At 47.6% G+C, this 25,187-nt stretch overlaps 1 protein-coding gene across 1 annotated transcript in view; it reads right to left on the bottom strand.

Moving 5' to 3' along the window:
* LOC137545164 (uncharacterized) overlaps positions 1–25,187 on the bottom strand; it is a 153,555-nt gene that overhangs the window by 30,091 nt on the left and 98,277 nt on the right. Inside the window, exons 2-3 of the mRNA XM_068266277.1 lie at positions 7,288–7,593; positions 1,631–1,894 (exon numbers count right to left, since the gene is read on the bottom strand). Coding sequence (XP_068122378.1) covers positions 1,631–1,894; positions 7,288–7,593 — 570 coding nt within the window. The remainder of the gene's footprint in view (positions 1–1,630; positions 1,895–7,287; positions 7,594–25,187) is intronic.

Here is a 25,187-nt window from a genome sequence, read left to right as displayed (position 1 = left end):
CCTTTAGATTCTATGCAATTCAAACTGTCGAGAAAGATTGGATTTATATATTGAACAGTTTGGCTCTGCTGGGATTGAATTTAGATGTGGAATTGTTCGCTTTTACATAAGGAATGTTCTTATATGTTTTCATGCAGATCTATGGAGAAAAACACATTGTGGGCATTTGTAGCAAATAGCGTAGAGAAAGGGGTGGAGCTATGATATAAAAAGAGCTGAGAAGCAAACGAGAACACGCCCTGAGGAAGGTAGGCGTATCCCACCGAAACTAGTCGGCATTGGGTTGTCAGAGTGGTGACGTCACCTCTACAGTTCCGGATTGAATCTGAGGAACGATTCTTCAGCAAAGTGCTTAACATCCGCGGCAGACGTCAGGTTAACACGGGAGCCACCGGCCGGGGCTCATACTGCCAGAAGACATAGCGGAACCGTAAGCATAAAGGAATCAGTTATCTACCCCTTAGGCTGCGTGAGTTGTTTGAACTGTCCTTTTGGACCCGCAGCACGCTATTTTGCTTGAATGTTATGCAAAGAAATGGAAGTTTGAAAAGTCTGCAGGACGTTATCTGGTTTTAAAAGTTCTGCTTTTGTAAAGTTCTGCAGGATGCTATTTGTTTCTAGAGGTCTGTGCAAATGCAATCTGCCTATACAAAATCCTGCAAGATCTAATTTGCATACCAAGGAATGCGGAATTATCCACTTTACTCCTGGTGGATGTATATGAAATTGTATGTCTAAAGCTTTGCAAGACGAGATTCAAGCTATTTAACATGAACGGTTTCCTGTTGGATTTATGAATTATACCTTTGTGAGCTCACAGGACGTTATTTTTATTTATTTTTTATTTTTGAACAAAAAAGGCCATTATTGCCATTTTAAAGGTGCAAAAACACTTTTAAACATTGGAAAGGTGCTATAGGGATTGGTGCAATTTTATGCTAGAGAACGAAGTTTACTCAGCGAATCAATCTATAGGTATATGTTGTGGCGTGTGCCAGACTGTTTGCCATAGGGAGGTGGGACTGAGAAAGTTGGCTAGTGTATGCTTGCATATTAGTGTAATATATATATGAATTTGAATTTATGAATTGAATAAAATTGTATATGTGATGGTATATATAGGCGCATGAGTGATTCTTAAGGCATGAAGATGTTGACAACTAAGGCATGAAGAGGAAAAAACTTTCTGCTCTCTGCACAATTGTTCTGTCTCTCAGGACAGGGAAAAGAAACTTCTCCCACAGGGCCTCCTCTGGCTTCTGGGGCCCCCTGCGGCTGCATCCCTTGCAGGGTCTATTGTTATGCCTCTGATAAGACTTCATTATCCATCTGCACTGTCGTGTAGCTTAACTGCTGTGCACTCCCCCTCACACAATAACACCGCCCCATCCCCCTCTATTCAGGTCACATGATCACCCCAGTACCCACCCCCCTTACCTGTGATCTCCAGCCGGTGGTCCCGGACCTCCTTTACTGACACCGCCCCCTCTATACAGGTCACATGATCACCCCCAGTACCCGCCCCCCTTACCTCTGATCTCCAGCTGGTGGTCCCGGACCTCCTCATTGACACTGCCCCCTCCCCCTCTATACAGGTCACATGATCACCCCAGTACCCGCCCTCCCTTACCTCTGACCTCCAGCCGGTAGTCCTGGACCTCCTCACTGACCGGGTTGGTGACCCTGACCCGGAATGTCCTCTCGGCATCGTCTCTCTGCACACTCGGGATAATCAGCGTCCTGTTGTCATCTATCAGCCGGTATCTCTCAGGGAGACGCCCCCCGTCCAGCTCCCAGGTCACATTGCTCTCTTCTCTAGAGAACTGGACAGTCACAGCAATGTCCTCCCCCAGCCGGCTGCTGTTACTGCTTATGTTGTAGATGAGAACCGGATCTGCAATGATCAGGAGGACACGCCCCATCAGTCATGTGACACCAGTACAGAGACATGGGATAGATTGCTAGCTCTTGTACCCACACTGATCATGTGATCTGCAGCCCCTCCCCCCACATACACTCCCCATCAGTCATGTGACACCAGCACAGAGACATGGCATAGATTGCTAGCTCTTGTACCCACACTGATCATGTAATCTGCAGCCCCTCCCCCCACATACACTCCCCATCAGTCATGTGACACCAGCACAGAGACATGGCATAGATTGCTAACTCTTGCACCCACCCTGATCATGTGATCTGCAGCCCCTCCCCCACATACACATCCCATCAGTCATGTGACACCAGCACAGAGACATGGCATAGATTGCTAGCTCTTGTACCCACCCTGATCATGTGATCTGCAACCCCTCTCCTACATACACGCCCCATCAGTCATAGAACACCAGCACAGGGACATAGGATAGATTGCTAGCTCTTGTTCCCACACTGATCATGTGATCTGTAGCCCCTCCCCCACATACAGTCACCAGTGTTACTGACCTCTATGACATGCGGTATAACGTCAGCTCCCCCATAGAGTACAATGGAGGTTAGGGGGAAGTGTGATGCAGGATATGGACTCTTAAAAAGAACGCACTGGAGGGCGCTGCTAAAATAGGGTCAAAATAACTTCCTCCTGCTGCAACCGCCTGAGGTGTGGTTACCCCCTTACCACACCTAACCTCTAAGACTGATATATAATGCACTAGGAGGTGCGCTGGACATTGAATCATACACAGTTATGGTAAAATTGAAAAGAGAACGTATTTATTAAAAGGATGTTCCAAACACTGCTGTACCTTAGACACATAAGTATTCCACGCAAACACCTTTCACACATGGAAAAGCATGCTGGTTCCCCTTAAAATGGATAATTATTCAACAGATCTGTACAAAAAACATATATATGTATATCCTCATAAAATTATATATAAAAATTGCATTCATAGGGTTAAATGCTCACAAACGCTAGTTGCATCCCCTCTTGGATGGTAGAGCCTCTGTGTGGAGGGAATCAAAAAGTAAAATTGCACCACAAGTACCAGAGTATAATCCCTCCGCACTCGGTAGTCCAGTTACACCGCGGACTTCTTACCCAATCCAGCCGCTTGTAACCTTCCTGGGCAGTCTCCTTCCCGGGGAATCCTCTACCCCAATTCAATACCAGTCCAGGGGTGTGCCACGTAGTACCGCTCCAGCGGTCAGCTGTGCTTCCCAAGCGCTGCACCGCAACTCACTCCAATGGACGACTTCCGGTTCTCCGAACTCAGGGCAAAGACGTCACTTCCCTGTGTACGTCCGCCCGATGGCTGAAAGTGATTTCCTTGCGTTCCACCACTGCCAATCCACTCGCGAGCCACAAGCAGTAGACGGCTGATAGGCAAAAGCAGGGAGTAGATCTATATTCACTGGGGCGCCCCTATAGAATCACAGACAGCATTTGATTGACATGTTTCGACGACGCGGTCGTCTTCATCAGAATCTGGGGAACAATATGGAAGTCGCCATCTTTTATAGGATGGTATTCCCCAATTAGCTCCTCCTTGCGTTGCATTAAAGTGATATTCCTCTCCTTGTCTACATGTTCATCACGGGAGTGCATTTACTCATGACCTGTTGTTTATGTCAGTAGAGAGTTGAAACCCTTCACAGCGATAAGGGGGCACTCTACACAGATAACTTCGTGCTTCACAGAAATGGAAAGTTCTTATTTCACAAACTCCTGTTATATTAAAATAGTGCTCCTCTCATTATCCTCATATTATTCGCTGAAGTGTTTTCACTTGTAACTGAATGTCATATAGATCAGAAGTTCATGCTTATCACACCAATTAAGGGGCACTCTGCATCGATATCTCCAACTCCACCGGATTTGGGGGGTATTAACCCCCAAGTTCCTGTTTCAATTTATTTCAATCGATGCCCCCCATATCTTTAGATACAATCACGACTACATAATTAAGTTTTAAAAAAACAACAATTTTCTTTATATATTGAATATTATGGGGGAATCCAGCAATGCTTTGGAGAACCAGGATGCTTATACCATAAGAGGTAATACACTAACTCATAAAACCAAACAATTCCATTTCATCATTCAAACCTTTAGGTATCAGGGTGTCTAAATTAAAAATCCACCTACTCTCCTGTCTCGACATTTTGGCTATGTAGTCACCCCCCCTTACGTCTCTATGTACAACCTCCAAGCCAAAATATACCACCTCCCGTACACTGCACATATGGAATTCCCTAAAGTGCTTGGACAATGGGTGTCCCTCCCACCCCTTCCCAATATTATTTAAATGTTCACCAATTCTGCTCGATAGGGTTCTTTTAGTACGACCAATGTACTTTTTATTACATGGACAGATAAGGCAATAGATAACACCCTCAGTATCACAGGTGATTAGATCTCTGATTTTATATATATCCCCCCTTTCTGCTACTTCCACTATCTTTTTATAATTCTTGGTCTTTTTACAATTAATACATCTCCCACATCTCACAAATCCTCCATTATTTCTTGATTTCGGGGCATATATATAGCTACTGGCCGCCGTTGCTACCTTAAGGCCTATATTGCTACATCTTCTATAGACAATTGAGGGTTCTATAGGTAGGATCTCATTCAACAATTTGTCCTGTCTCAGGATATTCCAATGTTTAGAAATGATATTACGCACCATTCTACTACACGGACCATACCTCAAGTTTAATTTTAATGAATGATCTTGTGTTTCCCCTCTATTTTTCTTCTTAATAAGTAAATCTTTTCTTTCAATACTCTCTACAGCATTTTTTGCTGCTTCAATATTATCTTTTTCACTAAATTTCACCGAGAGTATTGATACCTCCTTTACAGTATTTTGATTTAATTTAACTATAAATTCTCTAAGTGATTTATAGTTAAATTAAATCAAAATACTGTAAATTTGAAATTCACGTCAGAAATTAGTGATAAAGAGATTAATTTCTTAGATATTAGTATATATGTGGAGGATGGGAAAATAAAAACACGGACATATTCCAAGCCCACGGACGTCAACAGTTACATACTAACTACAAGCTGCCACTTTCCTCCTTGGTTGAACACTATACCGAAGGGCCAGTTTATATGTCTCAAAAGGAACTGCACAGAAGATGAAGAATATAAGAAGGAGGTATCAATACTCTCGGTGAAATTTAGTGAAAAAGGTTACACCAAAGATAATATTGAAGCAGCAAAAAATGCTGTAGAGAGTATTGAAAGAAAAGATTTACTTATTAAGAAGAAAAATAGAGGGGAAACACAAGATCATTCATTAAAATTAAACTTGAGGTATGGTCCGTGTAGTAGAATGGTGCGTAATATCATTTCTAAACATTGGAATATCCTGAGACAGGACAAATTGTTGAATGAGATCCTACCTATAGAACCCTCAATTGTCTATAGAAGATGTAGCAATATAGGCCTTAAGGTAGCAACGGCGGCCAGTAGCTATATATATGCCCCGAAATCAAGAAATAATGGAGGATTTGTGAGATGTGGGAGATGTATTAATTGTAAAAAGACCAAGAATTATAAAAAGATAGTGGAAGTAGCAGAAAGGGGGGATATATATAAAATCAGAGATCTAATCACCTGTGATACTGAGGGTGTTATCTATTGCCTTATCTGTCCATGTAATAAAAAGTACATTGGTCGTACTAAAAGAACCCTATCGAGCAGAATTGGTGAACATTTAAATAATATTGGGAAGGGGTGGGAGGGACACCCATTGTCCAAGCACTTTAGGGAATTCCATATGTGCAGTGTACGGGAGGTGGTATATTTTGGCTTGGAGGTTGTACATAGAGACGTAAGGGGGGGTGACTACATAGCCAAAATGTCGAGACAGGAGAGTAGGTGGATTTTTAATTTAGACACCCTGATACCTAAAGGTTTGAATGATGAAATGGAATTGTTTGGTTTTATGAGTTAGTGTATTACCTCTTATGGTATAAGCATCCTGGTTCTCCAAAGCATTGCTGGATTCCCCCATAATATTCAATATATAAAGAAAATTGTTGTTTTTTTAAAACTTAATTATGTAGTCGTGATTGTATCTAAAGATATGGGGGGCATCGATTGAAATAAATTGAAACAGGAACTTGGGGGTTAATACCCCCCAAATCCGGTGGAGTTGGAGATATCGATGCAGAGTGCCCCTTAATTGGTGTGATAAGCATGAACTTCTGATCTATATGACATTCAGCTACAAGTGAAAACACTTCAGCGAATAATATGAGGATAATGAGAGGAGCACTATTTTAATATAACAGGAGTTTGTGAAATAAGAACTTTCCATTTCTGTGAAGCACGAAGTTATCTGTGTAGAGTGCCCCCTTATCGCTGTGAAGGGTTTCAACTCTCTACTGACATAAACAACAGGTCATGAGTAAATGCACTCCCGTGATGAACATGTAGACAAGGAGAGGAATATCACTTTAATGCAACGCAAGGAGGAGCTAATTGGGGAATACCATCCTATAAAAGATGGCGACTTCCATATTGTTCCCCAGATTCTGATGAAGACGACCGCGTCGTCGAAACATGTCAATCAAATGCTGTCTGTGATTCTATAGGGGCGCCCCAGTGAATATAGATCTACTCCCTGCTTTTGCCTATCAGCCGTCTACTGCTTGTGGCTCGCGAGTGGATTGGCAGTGGTGGAACGCAAGGAAATCACTTTCAGCCATCGGGCGGACGTACACAGGGAAGTGACGTTTTTGCCCTGAGTTCGGAGAACCGGAAGTCGTCCATTGGAGTGAGTTGCGGTGCAGCGCTTGGGAAGCACAGCTGACCGCTGGAGCGGTACTACGTGGCACACCCCTGGACTGGTATTGAATTGGGGTAGAGGATTCCCCGGGAAGGAGACTGCCCAGGAAGGTTACAAGCGGCTGGATTGGGTAAGAAGTCCGCGGTGTAACTGGACTACCGAGTGCGGAGGGATTATACTCTGGTACTTGTGGTGCAATTTTACTTTTTGATTCCCTCCACACAGAGGCTCTACCATCCAAGAGGGGATGCAACTAGCGTTTGTGAGCATTTAACCCTATGAATGCAATTTTTATATATAATTTTATGAGGATATACATATATATGTTTTTTGTACAGATCTGTTGAATAATTATCCATTTTAAGGGGAACCAGCATGCTTTTCCATGTGTGAAAGGTGTTTGCGTGGAATACTTATGTGTCTAAGGTACAGCAGTGTTTGGAACATCCTTTTAATAAATACGTTCTCTTTTCAATTTTACCATAACTGTGTATGATTCAATGTCCAGCGCACCTCCTAGTGCATTATATATCAGGATATGGACTCTTACCCAGCACACGGATGGATGTAGAGGACAGGACTTTATCTCCAGTACCCCGATCCCGGACCTCATACACACAGGAGTCTCCCCTCCCAGCCTGGGGGAGGGTCCAGCAGCCGCTGCTGATGTCCAGGTGGAATCTGGGGTGGAAGCGTTCAGTGCGGCTGATGTGACAGACGATCTGCAGCAGTCTCTCCTCCTCCTCCTCTCCACATCTCCTGGAGAGCAGCAGGACGGGGAAGTTGTCAGGACACTTCATGTCACACCGAGTGATGTTTGATCCAACCTGTGCACAATCCGGTACGGAGTTTCCTGCTGGGATAATAGAACACACTGAGTGCTGTGATGATAGACACATGAGGAAGAGATCAGTAACTACCAACAAAAGACTGATCTGACGCAGAGGCCCCTTCGTATTCAATTAACTTTTCTCCCTCCCCCAATAGGGTTTTCCCCTTCTTCAACATCTTCAAGAAGGCCCTCAAAACTCACCTTTTTCACTCTGGCCTACCTGTGTCTCCCCCAACCCCCCCCCCCCTACACTTCCTCACTGGTGCTATAAACCCGCAGCTGAACTTTGGTCTGCTACCTTTCATGTGCTTACCTCTCCCTCTAGATTGTAAGCCCTTGGGCAGGGTCCTCCTCCTTGTGTGTTTTACCTGATCATGCACCTCCATCACCGAACACCCATCCTATGGATCTGAGTGAACCTAACTTACCTAATCTCCATGCTCCATCCAGTGACTGACTAAGCATTAGCTGGTACTCATACTGTGCTGTGTGATCTCCATGCTCCAGCCAGTGAATAAGCATTACCTTGTACTCATACTGTGCTGTGTGATCTCCATGCTCCCATCCAGTGACTAAGCATTACCTTGTACTCATACTGTGCTGTGTGATCTCCATGCTCCATCCAGTGACTAAGCATTACCTTGTACTCATACTGTGCTGTGTGATCTCCATGCTCCCATCCAGTGACTAAGCATTACCTGGTACTCATACTGTGCTGTGTGATTTCCATGCTTCCATCCAATGACTAAGCATTATCTTGTACTCATACTGCACTGTGTGATCTCCATGCTCCATCCAGTGACTAAGCATTACCTTGTACTCATACTGTGCTGTGTGATCTCCATGCTCCAGCCAGTGACTAAGCAATACCTTGTACTCATACTGTGCTGTGTGATCTCCATGCTCCCCTCCAGTAACTAAGCATTACCTGGTACTCATACTGTGCTGTGTGATCTCCATGCTCCCCTCCAGTGACTAAGCATTACCTTGTACTCATACTGTGCTGTGTGATCTCCATGCTCCCATAGTGTTGGGCGAACACCTGGATGTTCGGGTTCGTGAACGTTCGCCGAACATGGCCGCGATGTTCGGGTGTTCGCGCCGAACTCCGAACATAATGGAAGTCAATGGGGACCCGAACTTTCGTGCTTTGTAAAGCCTCCTTACATGCTACATACCCCAAATTTACAGGGTATGTGCACCTTGGGAGTGGGTACAAGAGGAAAAAAAATGTAGCAAAAAGAGCTTATAGTTTTTGAGAAAATCGATTTTAAAGTTTCAAAGGGAAAACTGTCTTTTAAATGCGGGAAATGTCTGTTTTCTTTGCACAGGTAACATGCTTTTTGTCGGCATGCAGTCATAAATGTAATACAGATAAGAGGTTCCAGGAAAAGGGACCGGCAACGCTAACCCAGCAGCAGCACACGTGATGGAACAGGAGGAGGGCGGCGCAGGAGGAGAAGGCCACGCTTTGAGACACAACAACCCAGGCCCTGCATGAGGACAAGAAGCGTGCCGATAGCATGCATTTTGCCGCCATGCAGTCATAAATGTAATACAGATAAGAGGTTCCAGGAAAAGGGACCGGTAACGCTAACCCAGCAGCAGCACACGTGATGGAACAGGAGGAGAAGGCCACGCTTTAAGACACAACAACCCAGGCCTTGCATGAGGACAAGAAGCGTGCCGATAGCATGCTTTTTGCCGCCATGCAGTCATAAATGTAATACAGATAAGAGGTTCCATAAAAAAGGGACCGGCAACGCTAACCCAGCAGCAGCACACGTGATGGAACAGGAGGAGGCGCAGGAGGAGAAGGCCACACTTTGAGACACAACAACCCAGGCCTTGCATGAGGACAAGAAGCGTGCGGATAGCATGCATTTTGCCGCCATGCAGTCATAAATGTAATACAGAAAAGAGGTTCCATAAAAAGGGACCGGCAACGCTAACCCAGCAGCAGCACACGTGATGGAACAGGAGGAGGGCGGCGCAGGAGGAGAAGGCCACGCTTTGAGACACAACAACCCAGGCCTTGCATGAGGACAAGAAGCGTGCGGATAGCATGATTTTTGCCGCCATGCAGTCATAAATGTAATACAGATAAGAGGTTCCAGGAAAAGGGACCGGTAACGCTAACCCATCACAGATGGTCATTGTTCATGTTACTTGGTTGGGGTCCGGGAGTGTTGCGTAGTCATTTCCAATCCAGGATTGATTCATTTTAATTTGAGTCAGACGGTCTGCATTTTCTGTGGAGAGGCGGATACGCCGATCTGTGACGATGCCTCCGGCAGCACTGAAACAGCGTTCCGACATAACGCTGGCTGCCGGGCAAGCCAGCACCTCTATTGCGTACATTGCCAGTTCGTGCCAGGTGTCTAGCTTCGATACCCAATAGTTGAAGGGTGCAGATGGATTGTTCAACACAGCTACGCCATCTGACATGTAGTCCTTGACCATCTTGTACAGGCGATCGGTGTTGGAGGTGGATCTGCACGCTTGCTGTTCTGTGGGCTGCTGCATGGGTGTCAGAAAATTTTCCCACTCCAAGCACACTGCCGATACCATTCCCTTTTGGGCACTAGCTGCGGCTTGTGTTGTTTGCTGCCCTCCTGGTCGTCCTAGGTTTGCGGAAGTCAGTCTGTCGGCGTACAACTGGCTAGAGGAGGGGGAGGATGTCAATCTCCTCTCTAAAGTCTCCACAAGGGCCTGCTGGTATTCTTCCATTTTGACCTGTCTGACTCGTTCTTCAAGCAGTTTTGGAACATTGTGTTTGTACCGTGGATCCAGAAGGGTATAAACCCAGTAATTGGTGTTGTCCAGAATGCGCACAATGCGTGGGTCACGTTCAATGCAGTCTAGCATGAATTGAGCCATGTGTGCCAGAGTCCTGCCAGAATCCTCATCATCCTCTTGTGAGCATTGTGATCGTTGTTGTGATGCATCATAGTCGTCACCTTCTTCCTGGTCTGCTTCTGCTGACCATTCGCGCTGAATTGTGGAAGTCCAACGTGCACCGCTCTGGCCCTCGTCAGTGGTGGCATGAAATTCCTGCTCCAACTCCAGCTGTTCCTCCTCCTCTTCTTCATCATAGCTGCTGGGGCCAGCGTTTCCTGAGGCGGATGGCCTGATGTTGGTACCATTACGCTGATCGTTTTCTCCTTCAGATTCCCCCAGTTGCATCATGACAGCTGTTTCCTTGATTTTCAACATTGACTTCTTCAGTAAACACAGCAGTGGTATGGTAATGCTGACTGAAGAGTTGTCACTGCTCACAAGCAACGTGGATTGCTCAAAATTTTGGAGGACTTGGCAGAGGTCCAACATGTTGGCCCAATCGGATCCACAGAAGCTTGGCAGCTGTCCGGATGCGCCTCGGTACTGCGCCGTCATGTACTGGACCACTGCACTCTTCTGCTCGCAAAAGCGGGCTAGCATGTGCAGCGTAGAATTCCAGCGCGTAAGGAACATCACACAGCAAGCGATGGTGGGGGAGATTGAAGCGCTCCTGCATCTTGGCGAGTGCCCCCGAAGCAGTACTGGAATTTCTACAATGTTTGGCCACTCGTCGCACCTTCAACAGAAGATCGGCCACGCCTAGGTATGTCCTCAGGAACCGCTGAACTACTAGGTTCATCACGTGCGCCAGGCAAGGGATGTGTGTCAGCTTAGCCAACCTTAAAGCGCGAATGAGATTACTCCCATTATCACACACAACCATGCCCGGTTTCAGGTCCAGCGGTGCCAGCCACAAATCCGTCTGTTCCTTTATTCCCCTCCAAATTTCCTCCCCTGTGTGCTGCTTATCCCCAAGGCAGATCAGCTTCAGCAACGCTTGCTGACGCATGCCAACAGCTGTGCTGAACTGCTTCCACGATCCTACTGCTGCTGGGTTAGCGTTTCCGGATGAGGTACAGCTTTGAAATGCGTTGGAGGAGAAGGAGTCAGAGAGGTAGGTGCTGCTGTTGTTATCCAGTGGGAGGGACGGCGGTGCAGCGGTTTGCGGCGTGGGCAACACCCGCGCCGTAGCAGGTGTGGAATCGCTGCCAGGCTCCACAAGGTTCACCCAGTGCGCGGTAAGGGAGATGTATCGACCCTGGCCGAACGCACTCGTCCAGGTGTCAGTGGTGAGGTGAACCTTGCAGGCAACGGCATTCTTCAAGCTTCGGGTTATTTTGCTGACCACATGATCATGCAACTCAGGCACTGCAGAGCACGCAAAGTGGTAGCGGCTGGGAACCACGTAACATGGGATGGCCACTGACAACATGCCCTTGAAGCTGTTTGTCTCCACCACTCGATATGGCAGCATTTCGCAGGCCAGAAGCTTGGCTATGCTGGCTGTTAGTGCCACGGCCCGGGGGTCATTTGCTGGCAATTTCCTCTTGCGCTCAAGCATCTCCGAGACAGACAACTGAACCGTACGGCTGCACACTGAACGGATGTTGGTTGTTGTGTTTGATGACTGGGAGACCTCAAGAGCACTATTCCGGAAAGTGACAGTGTCAGCGTCATCTGATGTTTGTGAATGTTGTTGTGAACCACGCAATGGCTGGGCTACTGCTGCTGCTGAGGAGGGTCTGGTGGTGAGTCTGGTGACCCCAAGGGAGGCAGTGTTGCTGGTACCCTGTCCTGGCGCCCACAGAGTGGGATGTTTGGATACCATGTGGCGGGTCATGCTGGTGGTGGAGAGGTTGTTAATATGTTTCCCCCTGCTCAGGCGGGTCTTGCACACCTTGCAAATCACCATGGTACCATCCTCACTGCAGTCTTCAAAGAAAGGCCAGACTTTGGAGCACCTGCTTGCTGGCGATTTCTGTTTGCGCCTCTTTTGCGTCTCACTTGAACTTCCACGCTTGTGGTGCCTGAAATTTCGCGCCGCCTACCTTGTGGCACAAGGCGAACTCGTGCAGCAGTGGGTTCTTCAACAGAATCATCTGTGCTGCTACGACGGCGATGTTCTCCTTCACATACAAAATCTGGGTCTCTGTCAACATTGTCCATACCCTCCTCCTCTTCCATCTCCTCAAACTCGTCATATGTGATTGTGGGCCGCCGCCGTGGAGTAGAGCTCCCCACAACAACCTCTGCGCAGCACACTCCAACGTCGTCTTCAAGATCTTCTCGGCCAACCTCCTGCAATTGAAACCCCTCCTGCCCAACTTGCTCTGGGATTTGGGTTTCAAAGTCCTCGGACTCGCCTTGCATTTCAGTGCGCGGTGCATTTCCCACAGTCAATGGTTGTGAATCCGGGCACAACATTTCTGGCTGTTCCATTGACCTTTGAAAGGTGGAAGTTTGTTGGGCTGGGAATAGCTCCTGCGAATACCCCATTGTGTCCTGAGGAAATTCTTCGGACTGGTTATTTGGCAGTTGTGTGCGTGGTGTCGCTGCCGGTTGTGTCAGCTTTGTGCCCACTGGCTCCTTGTAACTGGCTGAGGACTCGGACCTCGTGCGTGATGTGCTGGTGCTGCTTAACCCACTGCTGGACGCTTGAGAGGTCATCCAATTAATTATCTGGTCCTGTTCTTTTGGATTTGTGAGGGTTGATTTCCTGGACAACATGGGCGGTATTGAGTGGGTTTTCTTCGGTGCTCCACTGTGGCCTGTACGTGAACCGTCAGGGGGAACACCTCTTCCCTTGCCCCTCCCTCTTTCACAGGATTTCTTCTTCATTTCACTTATCCTTAAAGTTCACGCTCACTGGCAGCAGTACAGTGGCAGTACAGAAATGCTATACAGTGGCGGGTGAGCGGTGTACTACTGTTCCCAGCAGAGACACAGAGTGGCAGTAAACACAATGCTATACAGTGGTGGGTGAGCGGTGTACTACTATTCCCAGCAGCGACACAGAGCACAATGCTATACAGTGGTGGGTGAGCGGTGTACTACTGTTCCCAGCAGACACACAGAGTGGCAGTAAACACAATGCTATATAGTGTGGGTGAGCGGTGTACTACTATTCCCAGCAGCGACACAGAGCACAATGCTATACAGGGTGAGCGGTGTACTACTGTTCCCAGCAGACACACAGAGTGGCAGTAAACACAATGCTATATAGTGTGGGTGAGCGGTGTACTACTATTCCCAACAGCGACACAGAGCACAATGCTATACAGGGTGAGCGGTGTACTACTGTTCCCAGCAGACACACAGAGTGGCAGTAAACACAATGCTATATAGTGTGGGTGAGCGGTGTACTACTATTCCCAGCAGCGACACAGAGCACAATGCTATACAGGGTGAGCGGTGTACTACTGTTCCCAGCAGACACACAGAGTGGCAGTAAACACAATGCTATATAGTGTGGGTGAGCGGTGTACTACTATTCCCAGCAGCGACACAGAGCACAATGCTATACAGGGTGAGCGGTGTACTACTGTTCCCAGCAGACACACAGAGTGGCAGTAAACACAATGCTATATAGTGTGGGTGAGCGGTGTACTACTATTCCCAGCAGCGACACAGAGCACAATGCTATACAGGGTGAGCGGTGTACTACTGTTCCCAGCAGACACACAGAGTGGCAGTAAACACAAAGCTATATAGTGTGGGTGAGCGGTGTACTACTATTCCCAGCAGCGACACAGAGCACAATGTTATACAGGGTGAGCGGTGTACTACTGTTCCCAGCAGACACACAGAGTGGCAGTAAACACAATGCTATATAGTGTGGGTGAGCGGTGTACTACTATTCCCAGCAGCGACACAATGACTGGGGGGACCCTGGCTAGCCTGGCTGGAGAGAGAACTACCCTGCCTGCCTACCCAAAGCTAAACCCACAGACAAATGGCGGAGAAATGACGTGGATCGGGTATTTATTTACCCGAACCACGTGACCCGTTCGGCCAATCACAGCGCTAGCCGAACGTTCGGGTAACGTTCGGCCATGCGCTCTTAGTTCGGCCATATGGCCGAACAGTTTGGCCGAACACCATCAGGTGTTCGGCCGAACTCGAACATCACCCGAACAGGGTGATGTTCTGCAGAACCCGAACAGTGGCGAACACTGTTCGCCCAACACTACTCCCATCCAGTGACTAAGCATTACCTGGTACTCATACTGTGCTGTGTGATCTCCATGCTCCATCCAGTGACTAAGCAATACCTTGTACTCATACTGTGCTGTGTGATCTCCATGCTTCCCTCCAGTGACTAAGCATTACCTTGTACTCATACTGTGCTGTGTGATCTCCATGCTCCCCTCCAGTGACTAAGCATTACCTTGTACTCATACTGTGCTGTGTGATCTCCATGCTCTATCCAGTGACTAAGCATTACCTTGTACTCATACTGTGCTGCGTGATCTCCATGCTCCATCCAGTGACTAAGCATTACCTTGTACTCATACTGTGCTGTGTGATCTCCATGCTCTATCCAGTGACTAAGCATTACCTTGTACTCATACTGTGCTGCGTGATCTCCATATTCCATCCAGTGACTAAGCATTACCTTGTACTCATACTGTGCTGTGTGATCTCCATGCTTCCCTCCAGTGACTAAGCATTACCTTGTACTCATACTGTGCTGTGTGATCTCCATGCTCCCCTCCAGTGACTAAGCATTACCTTGTACTCATACTGTGCTGTGTGATCTCCATGCTTCCCTCCAGTGACTAAGCATTACCTTGTACTCATACTGTGCTGTGTGATCTCCATGCTCCCCTCCAGTGACTAAGCATTACCTTGTACTCATACTGTGCTGTGTGATCTCCATGCTCCCCTCCAGTGGCTAAGCATTACCTTGTACTCATACTGTGCTGCGTGATCTCCATGCTCCCATCCAGTGACTAAGCATTACCTTGTACTCCTACTGTGCTGTGTGATCTCCATGCTCCCCTCCAGTGACTAAGCATTACCTTGTACTCATACTGTGCTGTGTGATCTCCATGCTCCCATCCAGTGACTAAGCATTACCTTGTACTCATACTGTGCTGTGTGATCTCCATGCTCCCCTCCAGTGACTAAGCATTACCTTGTACTCATACTGTGCTGTGTGATCTCCATGCTCCCCTCCAGTGACTAAGCATTACCTTGTACTCATACTGTGCTGTGTGATCTCCATGCTCCCATCCAGTGACTAAGCATTACCTTGTACTCATACTGTGCTGTGTGATCTCCATGCTCCCATCCAGTGACTAAGCATTACCTTGTACTCCTACTGTGCTGTGTGATCTCCATGCCCCATCCAGTGACTAAGCATTACCTTGTACTCCTACTGTGCTGTGTGATCTCCATGCTCCCCTCCAGTGACTAAGCATTACCTTGTACTCATACTGTGCTGTGTGATCTCCATGCTCCCATCCAGTGACTAAGCATTACCTGATACTCATACTGTGATGTGTGATCTCCATGCTCCCCTCCAGTGACTAAGCATTACCTTGTACTCATACTGTGCTGTGTGATCTCCATGCCCCATCCAGTGACTAAGCATTACCTTGTACTCATACTGTGCTGTGTGATCTCCATGCTCCCCTCCAGTGACTAAGCATTACCTTGTACTCATACTGTGCTGTGTGATCTCCATGCTCCCATCCAGTGACTAAGCATTACCTTGTACTCATACTGTGCTGTGTGACCTCCATGCCCCATCCAGTGACTAAGCATTACCTTGTACTCATACTGTGCTGTATGATCTCCATGCCCCATCCAGTGACTAAGCATTACCTTGTACTCATACTGTGCTGTGTGATCTCCAATCTCCCATCCAGTGACTAAGCATTACCTTGTACCCCTACTGTGCTGTGTAATCTCCATGCTCCCATCCAGTGACTAAGCATTACCTTGTACTCCTACTGTGCTGTGCGATCTCCATGCTCCATCCACTGACTAAGCATTACCTTGTACTCCTACTGTGCTGTGCGATCTCCATGCTCCATCCAGTGACTAAGCATTACCTTGTACTCATACTGTGCTGTGTGATCTCCATGCTTCCCTCCAGTGACTAAGCATTACCTGGTACTCATACTGTGCTGTGTGATCTCCATGCTCCATCCAGTGACTAAGCATTACCTTGTACTCATACTGTGCTGTGTGATCTCCATGCTCCCATCCAGTGACTAAGCATTACCTTGTACTCATACTGTGCTGTGTGATCTCCATGCTTCCCTCCAGTGACTAAGCATTACCTTGTACTCATACTGTGCTGTGTGATCTCCATGCTCCCATCTAGTGACTAAGCATTACCTTGTACTCATACTGTGCTGTGTGATCTCCATGCTCCCATCCAGTGACTAAGCATTACCTTGTACTCCTACTGTGCTGTGTGATCTCCATGCTCCCCTCCAGTGACTAAGCATTACCTTGTACTCATACTGTGATGTGTGATCTCCATGCTCCCCTCCAGTGACTAAGCATTACCCTGTACTCATACTGTGCTGTGTGATCTCCATGCCCCATCCAGTGACTATGCATTACCTTGTACTCCTACTGTGCTGTGTGATCTCCATGCTCCCCTCCAGTGACTAAGCATTACCTTGTACTCATACTGTGCTGTGTGATCTCCATGCTCCATCCAGTGACTAAGCATTACCTTGTACTCATACTGTGCTGTGTGATCTCCATGCTCCCATCCAGTGACTAAGCATTACCTTGTACTCATACTGTGCTGTGTGATCTCCATGCTCCCATCCAGTGACTAAGCATTACCTTGTACTCATACTGTGCTGTGTGATCTCCATGCTCCATCCACTGACTAAGCATTACCTTGTACTCATACTGTGCTGTGTGATCTCCATGCTCCCATCTAGTGACTAAGCATTACCTTGTACTCATACTGTGCTGTGTGATCTCCATGCTCCCATCCAGTGACTAAGCATTACCTTGTACTCCTACTGTGCTGTGTGATCTCCATGCTCCCATCCAGTGACTAAGCATAACCTTGTACTCCTACTGTGCTGTGTAATCTCCATGCTTCCATCCAGTGACTAAGCATTACCTTGTACTCATACTGTGCTGTGTGATCTCCATGCTCCATCCAGTGACTAAGCATTACCTTGTACTCATACTGTGCGATCTCCATGCTTCCCTCCAGTGACTAAGCATTACCTTGTACTCATACTGTGCTGTGTGATCTCCATGCTCCCCTCCAGTGACTAAGCATTACCTTGTACTCATACTGTGCTGTGTGATCTCCATGCTCCCCTCCAGTGACTAAGCATTACCTTGTACTCATACTGTGCTGTGTAATCTCCATGCTCCATCCAGTGACTAAGCATTACCTTGTACTCATACTGTGCTGTGTGATCTCCATGCTCCCCTCCAGTGACTAAGCATTACCTTGTACTCATACTGTGCTGTGTGATCTCCATGCTCCCATCCAGTGACTAAGCATTACCTTGTACTCATACTGTGCTGTGTGATCTCCATGCTCCCATCCAGTGACTAAGCATTACCTTGTACTCATACTGTGCTGTGTGATCTCCATGCTTCCCTCCAGTGACTAAGCATTACCTGGTACTCATACTGTGCTGTGTGATCTCCATGCTCCCATCCAGTGACTAAGCATTACCTTGTACTCATACTGTGCTGTGTAATCTCCATGCTCCATCCAGTGACTAAGCATTACCTTGTACTCATACTGTGCTGTGTGATCTCCATGCCCCATCCAGTGACTAAGCATTACCTTGTACTCATACTGTGATGTGTGATCTCCATGCTCCCATCCAGTGACTAAGCATTACCTTGTACTCATACTGTGCTGTGTGATCCCCATGCTCCCCTCCAGTGACAAAGCATTACCTTGTACTCATACTGTGCTGTGTGATCTCCATGCTCCCCTCCAGTGACTAAGCATTATCTGATACTCATACTGTGCTGTGTGATCTCCATGCTCCCCTCCAGTGACTAAGCATTACCTTGTACTCATACTGTGCTGTGTGATCTCCATGCTCCCATCCAGTGACTAAGCATTACCTTGTACTCCTACTGTGCTGTGTGATCTCCATGCTCCATCCAGTGACTAAGCATTACCTTGTACTCATACTGTGCTGTGTGATCTCCATGCTCCATCCAGTGACTAAGCATTACCTTGTACTCATACTGTGCTGTGTGATCTCCATGCTCCCCTCCAGTGACTAAGCATTATCTGATACTCATACTGTGCTGTGTGATCTCCATGCTCCCCTCCAGTGACTAAGCATTACCTTGTACTCATACTGTGCTGTGTGATCTCCATGCTCCCATCCAGTGACTAAGCATTACCTTGTACTCCTACTGTGCTGTGTGATCTCCATGCTCCATCCAGTGACTAAGCATTACCTTGTACTCATACTGTGCTGTGTGATCTCCATGTTTCCCTCCAGTGACTAAGCATTACCTTGTACTCATACTGTGCTGTGTGATCTCCATGCTCCCCTCCAGTGACTAAGCATTACCTTGTACTCATACTGTGCTGTGTGATCTCCATGCTCCCATCCAGTGACTAAGCATTACCTTGTACTCCTACTGTGCTGTGTGATCTCCATGCTCCATCCAGTGACTAAGCATTACCTTGTACTCATACTGTGCTGTGTGATCTCCATGTTTCCCTCCAGTGACTAAGCATTACCTTGTACTCATACTGTGCTGTGTGATCTCCATGCTCCCCTCCAGTGACTAAGCATTACCTTGTACTCATACTGTGCTGTGTGATCTCCATGCTCCCCTCCAGTGACTAAGCATTACCTTGTACTCATACTGTGCTGTGTGATCTCCATGCTCCCCTCCAGTGACTAAGCATTACCTTGTACTCATACTGTGCTGTGTGATCTCCATGCTCCATCCAGTGACTAAGCATTACCTTGTACTCATACTGTGCTGTGTGATCTCCATGCTCCCATCCAGTGACTAAGCATTACCTTGTACTCATACTGTGCTGTGTGATCTCCATGCTCCCCTCCAGTGACTAAGCATTACCTTGTACTCATACTGTGCTGTGTGATCCATGCTCCCCTCCAGTGACTAAGCATTACCTTGTACTCATACTGTGCTGTGTGATCTCCATGCTTCCATCCAATGACTGATTAAGCATTACCTTGTACTCATACTGTGCTGTGTGATCTCCATGCTCCCCTCCAGTGACTAAGCATTACCTGGTGCTCATACTGTGCTGTATGATCTGGTCTCTCTTGTATTCCTGTATTGTCATATTGCTGTATGTCACCCCTAAATATTGTCTGTAACCCTAACTAATGTCCAGCGCTGCGTAATATGTTGGCGCTTTATAAATACAAATAAATAAGTTCTCACAGGAAATGTATTCCCACCTCATTAATAAAAAAAAAGAAATTACCTTCCAAGCCTCCAGCAAGACCACACTGAAAATACATTTGTCATTTATTTTGTACAAAAGATGAAAAATGATGAACCGGAGAAATATGTGAAGTAAACTGAATAAGAGCCAGTGTGTTTTCCTCATCCAGTCGTCCCCGAAGATGATCAGATGAATGGGATTCCCCCACACTGGTGTGATATTGTAAAGGAGCCCATATACTGGCAGACAGCCAGCAGACACAACCATCAGACAACCTCTGATCAGAGAAGGATCTGCTAACACACCAACACAGATTTCCATTCGTTTTCAACATACCCCCCCCCCCCCCGGCACATCGCCTTCTATGTCATCAGAATCAGATTTATTTCACCAAGTGCGGCGGAAGCTACACTCAGAATTATTTGTGGTACACACAGGCATAGGGCTTAGTGCAAAAAAAAAAAAAATTAAAAAAATAAATTACAGGTTTACAACAGTGAACGTGAACTGACATTGTGCAAAAGGTGCATAAAAAAACAGACAGAATAAAAACAGAACATAACATGCGGATATAAGGGCCTAAAGTGGCAGTTCTGCAGGATGACCGGGGGGCCATGCTGGGTGGACATTCAGCGTAAGGGGCATTAGTTTAGAAGGGATACGGCTTGGGGGAAGAAAGAGTTCCTGTGCCTGGAGGTTTTGGTGGGAATAGTTCTGTAGCGGCGGCCTGAGCGCATGCGGATAAAGAAGCGACTACCGGGGTGGAGGGGATCTTGTGCAATCCTGTTTGCCCTAGATCGTAGCCTGGATGCGTTTAGGAGGTCCAGGGGTGTCCCAATGATTCTCTCCGCAGCCTTGATCACCCTTTGCAGTCTGTACTAGTTGCTTGCAGTAGCGCCTGCACAGGGCCGGCCTTTGACCGGAGCGATCGCTCAGGGCGCCAGCTTCCAGGGGGGCGCTCCTGCCGCCCTGCCTGCATATCTATTATTTAACTGGCTGCTGCGCTGTGGGCACCGGCTGGGTCCGTTTCGTGTGGTAGCTCCGCCCCCTGGTGGTGCCGGGGCTGATGGGGGCGAAGACCAAGAAACTGTTGCTGCGGCTCTGCCTCTTGAAGTGCGAGCCAGTAATTTCGCCCCTCTGTAAGTGATTGGAGGGAGCGTGGCTCAGCCTCAGGCTGCTCAGGACTGAGAAGCGCGCAGCACGCGCTGGCATAGGGATCACCACCATAGCAACGAGCCAGGGGGGGCCCGGGCATGGCCGGATTTGGGCATGGCCGCATAAAGGGCACCACAGAGCCATGGGCGTCCGCAGAAAATTTTCCAGGGGGGGGGCAAAAAGTGGGGAGCAAAAAAGCGGGGCGGCGCGCGTAGCGCGGCGCGACGCAAATTTGGGTTGGCTACGCCATGCGGCGCGCATAGCGCGCCGCGCCACGAAATGGGTGTGGTCATGAACCAGAATGTGGGTGTGGTCGTGGGTGGAGACAAGTTTACATGAACTAAGCAATGGTGGGACATTAGATTAGGACAGTGGTGGCGAACCTTTTGGAGGTCGAGTGTCCAAACTGCAAAGTCACTTTACTATCACAAAGTGCCAACAGCAATTTAAACTAAATACAAACGTTTTAACTCATACATGAATATTATGGAAAATTAAGTTGAAAATAAACTGTGAAGATAAACAATTTCATCCATCGTACTCCTGAAAAAAATTATTCATTTTTTTAGAACCTCCCAGTTTCATTTTCTGTTTTAAAAAGCGGAAAAAGTAGGTTTAATGCTATTGTCTCATATGATGATGATTCAGCTTTTTCCATAGTCTCGCAGTTAGCAATCATGTGATCCCCAACAAGACAAATTCAGCAATCATGAGGCCCCCCCCCATCAAGACATTCAGCAATCATGAGGCCCCCAACATGACCAACTCAGCAATCATGAGGCCCCCAACAAGACAAATTCAGCAATCATGAGGCCCCCAACAAGACAAATTCAGCAATCATGAGGCCCCCAACAAGACAAATTCAGCAATCTTGAGGCCCCCAACAAATCATGAGGCCCCCAACAAGACAAAGTCAGTAACCATGAGGCCCGCAACAAGACAAATTCAGCAGTCATGAGGCACATAAATAGACAGCTTTTCACATAAATAGGCAGAATGCCCCCTTAATATGTAGACACCTCTCACCTGGCAGCAGTTCCCCAAAATACACTTAATCTGACAGCAGTGGTTGCCCAAAAATAGGTAGCCCCAGGTCTATAGGTGTCCCCAGAATAGGTGGCCAGCAGTATAGATGTCCCCAGAACTGGTAGCCAGGGGTAGAGATGTCCCCAGAACAGGTAGCCAGGGGTATATGTGCCCAGTATATGTAGGCAGGGGTATATGTCCCCAGTATATGTAGGCAGGGGTATATGTCCCAGTATATGTAGGCAGGGGTATATGTCCCAGTATATGTAGGCAGGGGGATATGTCCCAGTATATGTAGCCAGGGGGATATGTCCCAGTATATGTAGGCAGGGGGATATGTCCCAGTATATGTAGGCAGGGGGTATATGTCCTAGTATATGTAGGCAGGGGGTATATGTCCCAGTATATGTAGCCAGGGGGATATGTCCCAGTATATGTAGGCAGGGGGTATATGTCCCAGTATATGTAGCCAGGGGGATATGTCCCAGTATATGTAGGCAGGGGTATATGTCCCAGTATATGTAGCCAGGGGATATGTCCCAGTATATGTAGCCAGGGGGATATGTCCCAGTATATGTAGGCAGGGGTATATGTCCCAGTATATGTAGGCAGGGGTATATGTCCCAGTATATGTAGGCAGGGGGTATATGTCCCAGTATATGTAGCCAGGGGGATATGTCCCAGTATATGTAGCCAGGGGGATATGTCCCAGTATATGTAGCCAGGGGGATATGTCCCAGTATATGTAGCCAGGGGGATATGTCCCAGTATATGTAGGCAGGTGTATATGTCCCAGTATATGTAGGCAGGGGGTATATGTCCCAGTATATGTAGGCAGGGGTATATGTCCCAGTATATGTAAGCAGGGGTATATGTCCTGTTATAATTTAAGTAGGCCTCAGTTACTTGGCCTGAGTTTTATGTAAAAGGCTTGTCCGCAGTGTATGCCTTTAAAATAGACAGAGGCATCTTAGGGTCTGCGTGTAGCAGAAGATACACGCAGATACTGAGAACATGTTCCTAAGAGAAGGCCATCGGTTTACTCTGACCTCCACTTACAGGACAGGAACAGTAAACATTGGCCATATTTACTAAACATTCACATTCCCGCATCTGGGTCAAGTGCCTCATTGATTATTAATTGAGTAGGCGGGTATGATGACACCACGAGTGGGTCCACCAATAGACTGATATAGGGGGTGGCGAAGATGATGTCATATTTAACTCTTTCCTAGTCGGTATTAAAGCTGGAGCAAGCAATGGAGAACTCACTTCTGCTTCTTCCTTCTGCACTAGCTCGCAAGGCCGACTGGGACCTAAGCATGTTCGTCCTTTCTGTAATCTGATATAATGTATGCTGTACATATGTAGTTTAGTGTAACGTAGTTAGGAAGAAGGTACCTGATTGACTTCAAGAGGGAGTCTACTCATGAGCTTGTAACGCAACATGAAGATTGGCATGGCTAGGATATGATGAATGTATCTATCTGTATTCCTGTTTCCTGAATAAATAACGTGAACATTGAAAAAGCCTGAGGAAGTCTATCTCCTGTTTGCTGTGTGGAGAGTCAAGTGATCTCACAGTCTGTGAGACGATGGTGTCGAAGCAAGGTGATAAGAACAGTTTATAACAGTGGTGCCGTTAAACCCTTCCCTGTTTAGCAAAACAGGCAGACGGGCCGGGGCCGAAAAAGAAGTTTTCAAGTTATTCCACAGCAAGACAAGCGGAATAGACGGACGCAGACGGTAAAGCTTATCAAGCTGATACTGATAAGTGGTGTGGGAAGTGTGCGGGAGCCAAGCACACGGCAGCGATTCGAAAAATCAGCGGCGAAACTCTTGGACGTTACACTGTAACTGCATGTGCACACAGTTACAAGCCTAAAAACCTGGGTCAGAAGGAACTCTCCGAGGCTACGGCTGCTCGCAACTGCCGCTGGAGATTGATCCGCTGTGGGGGAAGGTGGATGCCCCCCACTGACGATCCGGTGTCCACAGAGGTTTCGTGGGAAAAGTTGCGGAATGCTGGTGAATTGCGAAGAATCTGCTGCTCAGGCAAGTTTGTTTACGTTGTTATAATGTGTTAATGTGTACATTCTGTGTTAAGTGCAGCATGGTGGCTGCGGGCTTCTCATCTCTCCCATGCATGGTGGGAGGGGGGAGTCTGGTTTATGTGCTTGGTTTTTTTTTTCTTCAGATTCAAGCTTCCTGTGTTGTATATTTACGGAGTGGTTATCTCTGCATTTGTCTCAGGCATGTTTGTGCTGGCAAGAAGTTTTTTTTCTCTTCTCTTCTCTCCCCGTCTCTACAGAGGCTGGGAAAAAGGGGGGGGGGGGGGGTCCCCCGCAGGAGGAGATAAGCCAGCGGTGCTTCAGTCTGTTGGGGCTGGATGGGGGGGAGAGAGGGGATAGAAGAGGAAAGCGAGTGTCTTTCTGTTTGTGAGATGTTCTGCACGTTTCTCGCATTTCCAGTCGGTGCTGCTGCTAACATGTTTTTTCAATGTCTGTATTGTGTTGAAGTTCGAGCTGGGATGTTAACAGTTAAAACAGTTACAGTGGTTTGGAGTCGTATAGCTCGCTCGGGCGGTTCTTAGTTATGTCTGTGATAGAGTGAGAAAGATTCCTACGTCTCTGGGGATCCGTATGTCTGATTGCAGTTCGGATTACAGCTGAGACGTGAAGGAATGCTGAGGCTGATTTTTGTGCACTGTGGATGGAGGCTGTGTGTGACTAGGCATAAAAAAAAATGTATGTTCTATTTGATTTTGTTCTCTCCTAGGTCTATAGGAACGAGAGGCTGCTATGGGAGCAGCCATCTCAGCTGGCAATCCAGGACTCAAAATGGCGGCAGTGGAGAGAGCCCGCCCCCGTGAGTCATGGCTCCCACACGTCATGGCAGGGGGGAGGAGGGGCTGGGGGATCCACGTCACGTCAGGCTGTGCTCGCGGCTCCGGGCAGAGCAGCTGAAAGGAAGGGGGGTAGAAATACAGAGACAGTCTCCTGTGTGTCTCGGTTCTCAAAGTCAGGGGCGTAGCAATAGAGGTCGCAGAGGTCGCATTGGCGACGGGGCCCGCCACCTGAAGCCTTGAGGGGGGGCCCGGCCGCCGGGCCCCCCCTCCCTGTTTGCATAATCTAATGGTGTGTGCTGCCGGGCCGCCGGCATCCATTCCTTACTAATTGCGGCAGCGCCGGCTCCGGCAGAG

This window comes from Hyperolius riggenbachi, chromosome 2, assembly GCF_040937935.1.
Source record: "Hyperolius riggenbachi isolate aHypRig1 chromosome 2, aHypRig1.pri, whole genome shotgun sequence".
NCBI classification, from domain to species: domain Eukaryota; kingdom Metazoa; phylum Chordata; class Amphibia; order Anura; family Hyperoliidae; genus Hyperolius; species Hyperolius riggenbachi.
This window is presented reverse-complemented; position numbering and strand designations above follow the sequence as displayed.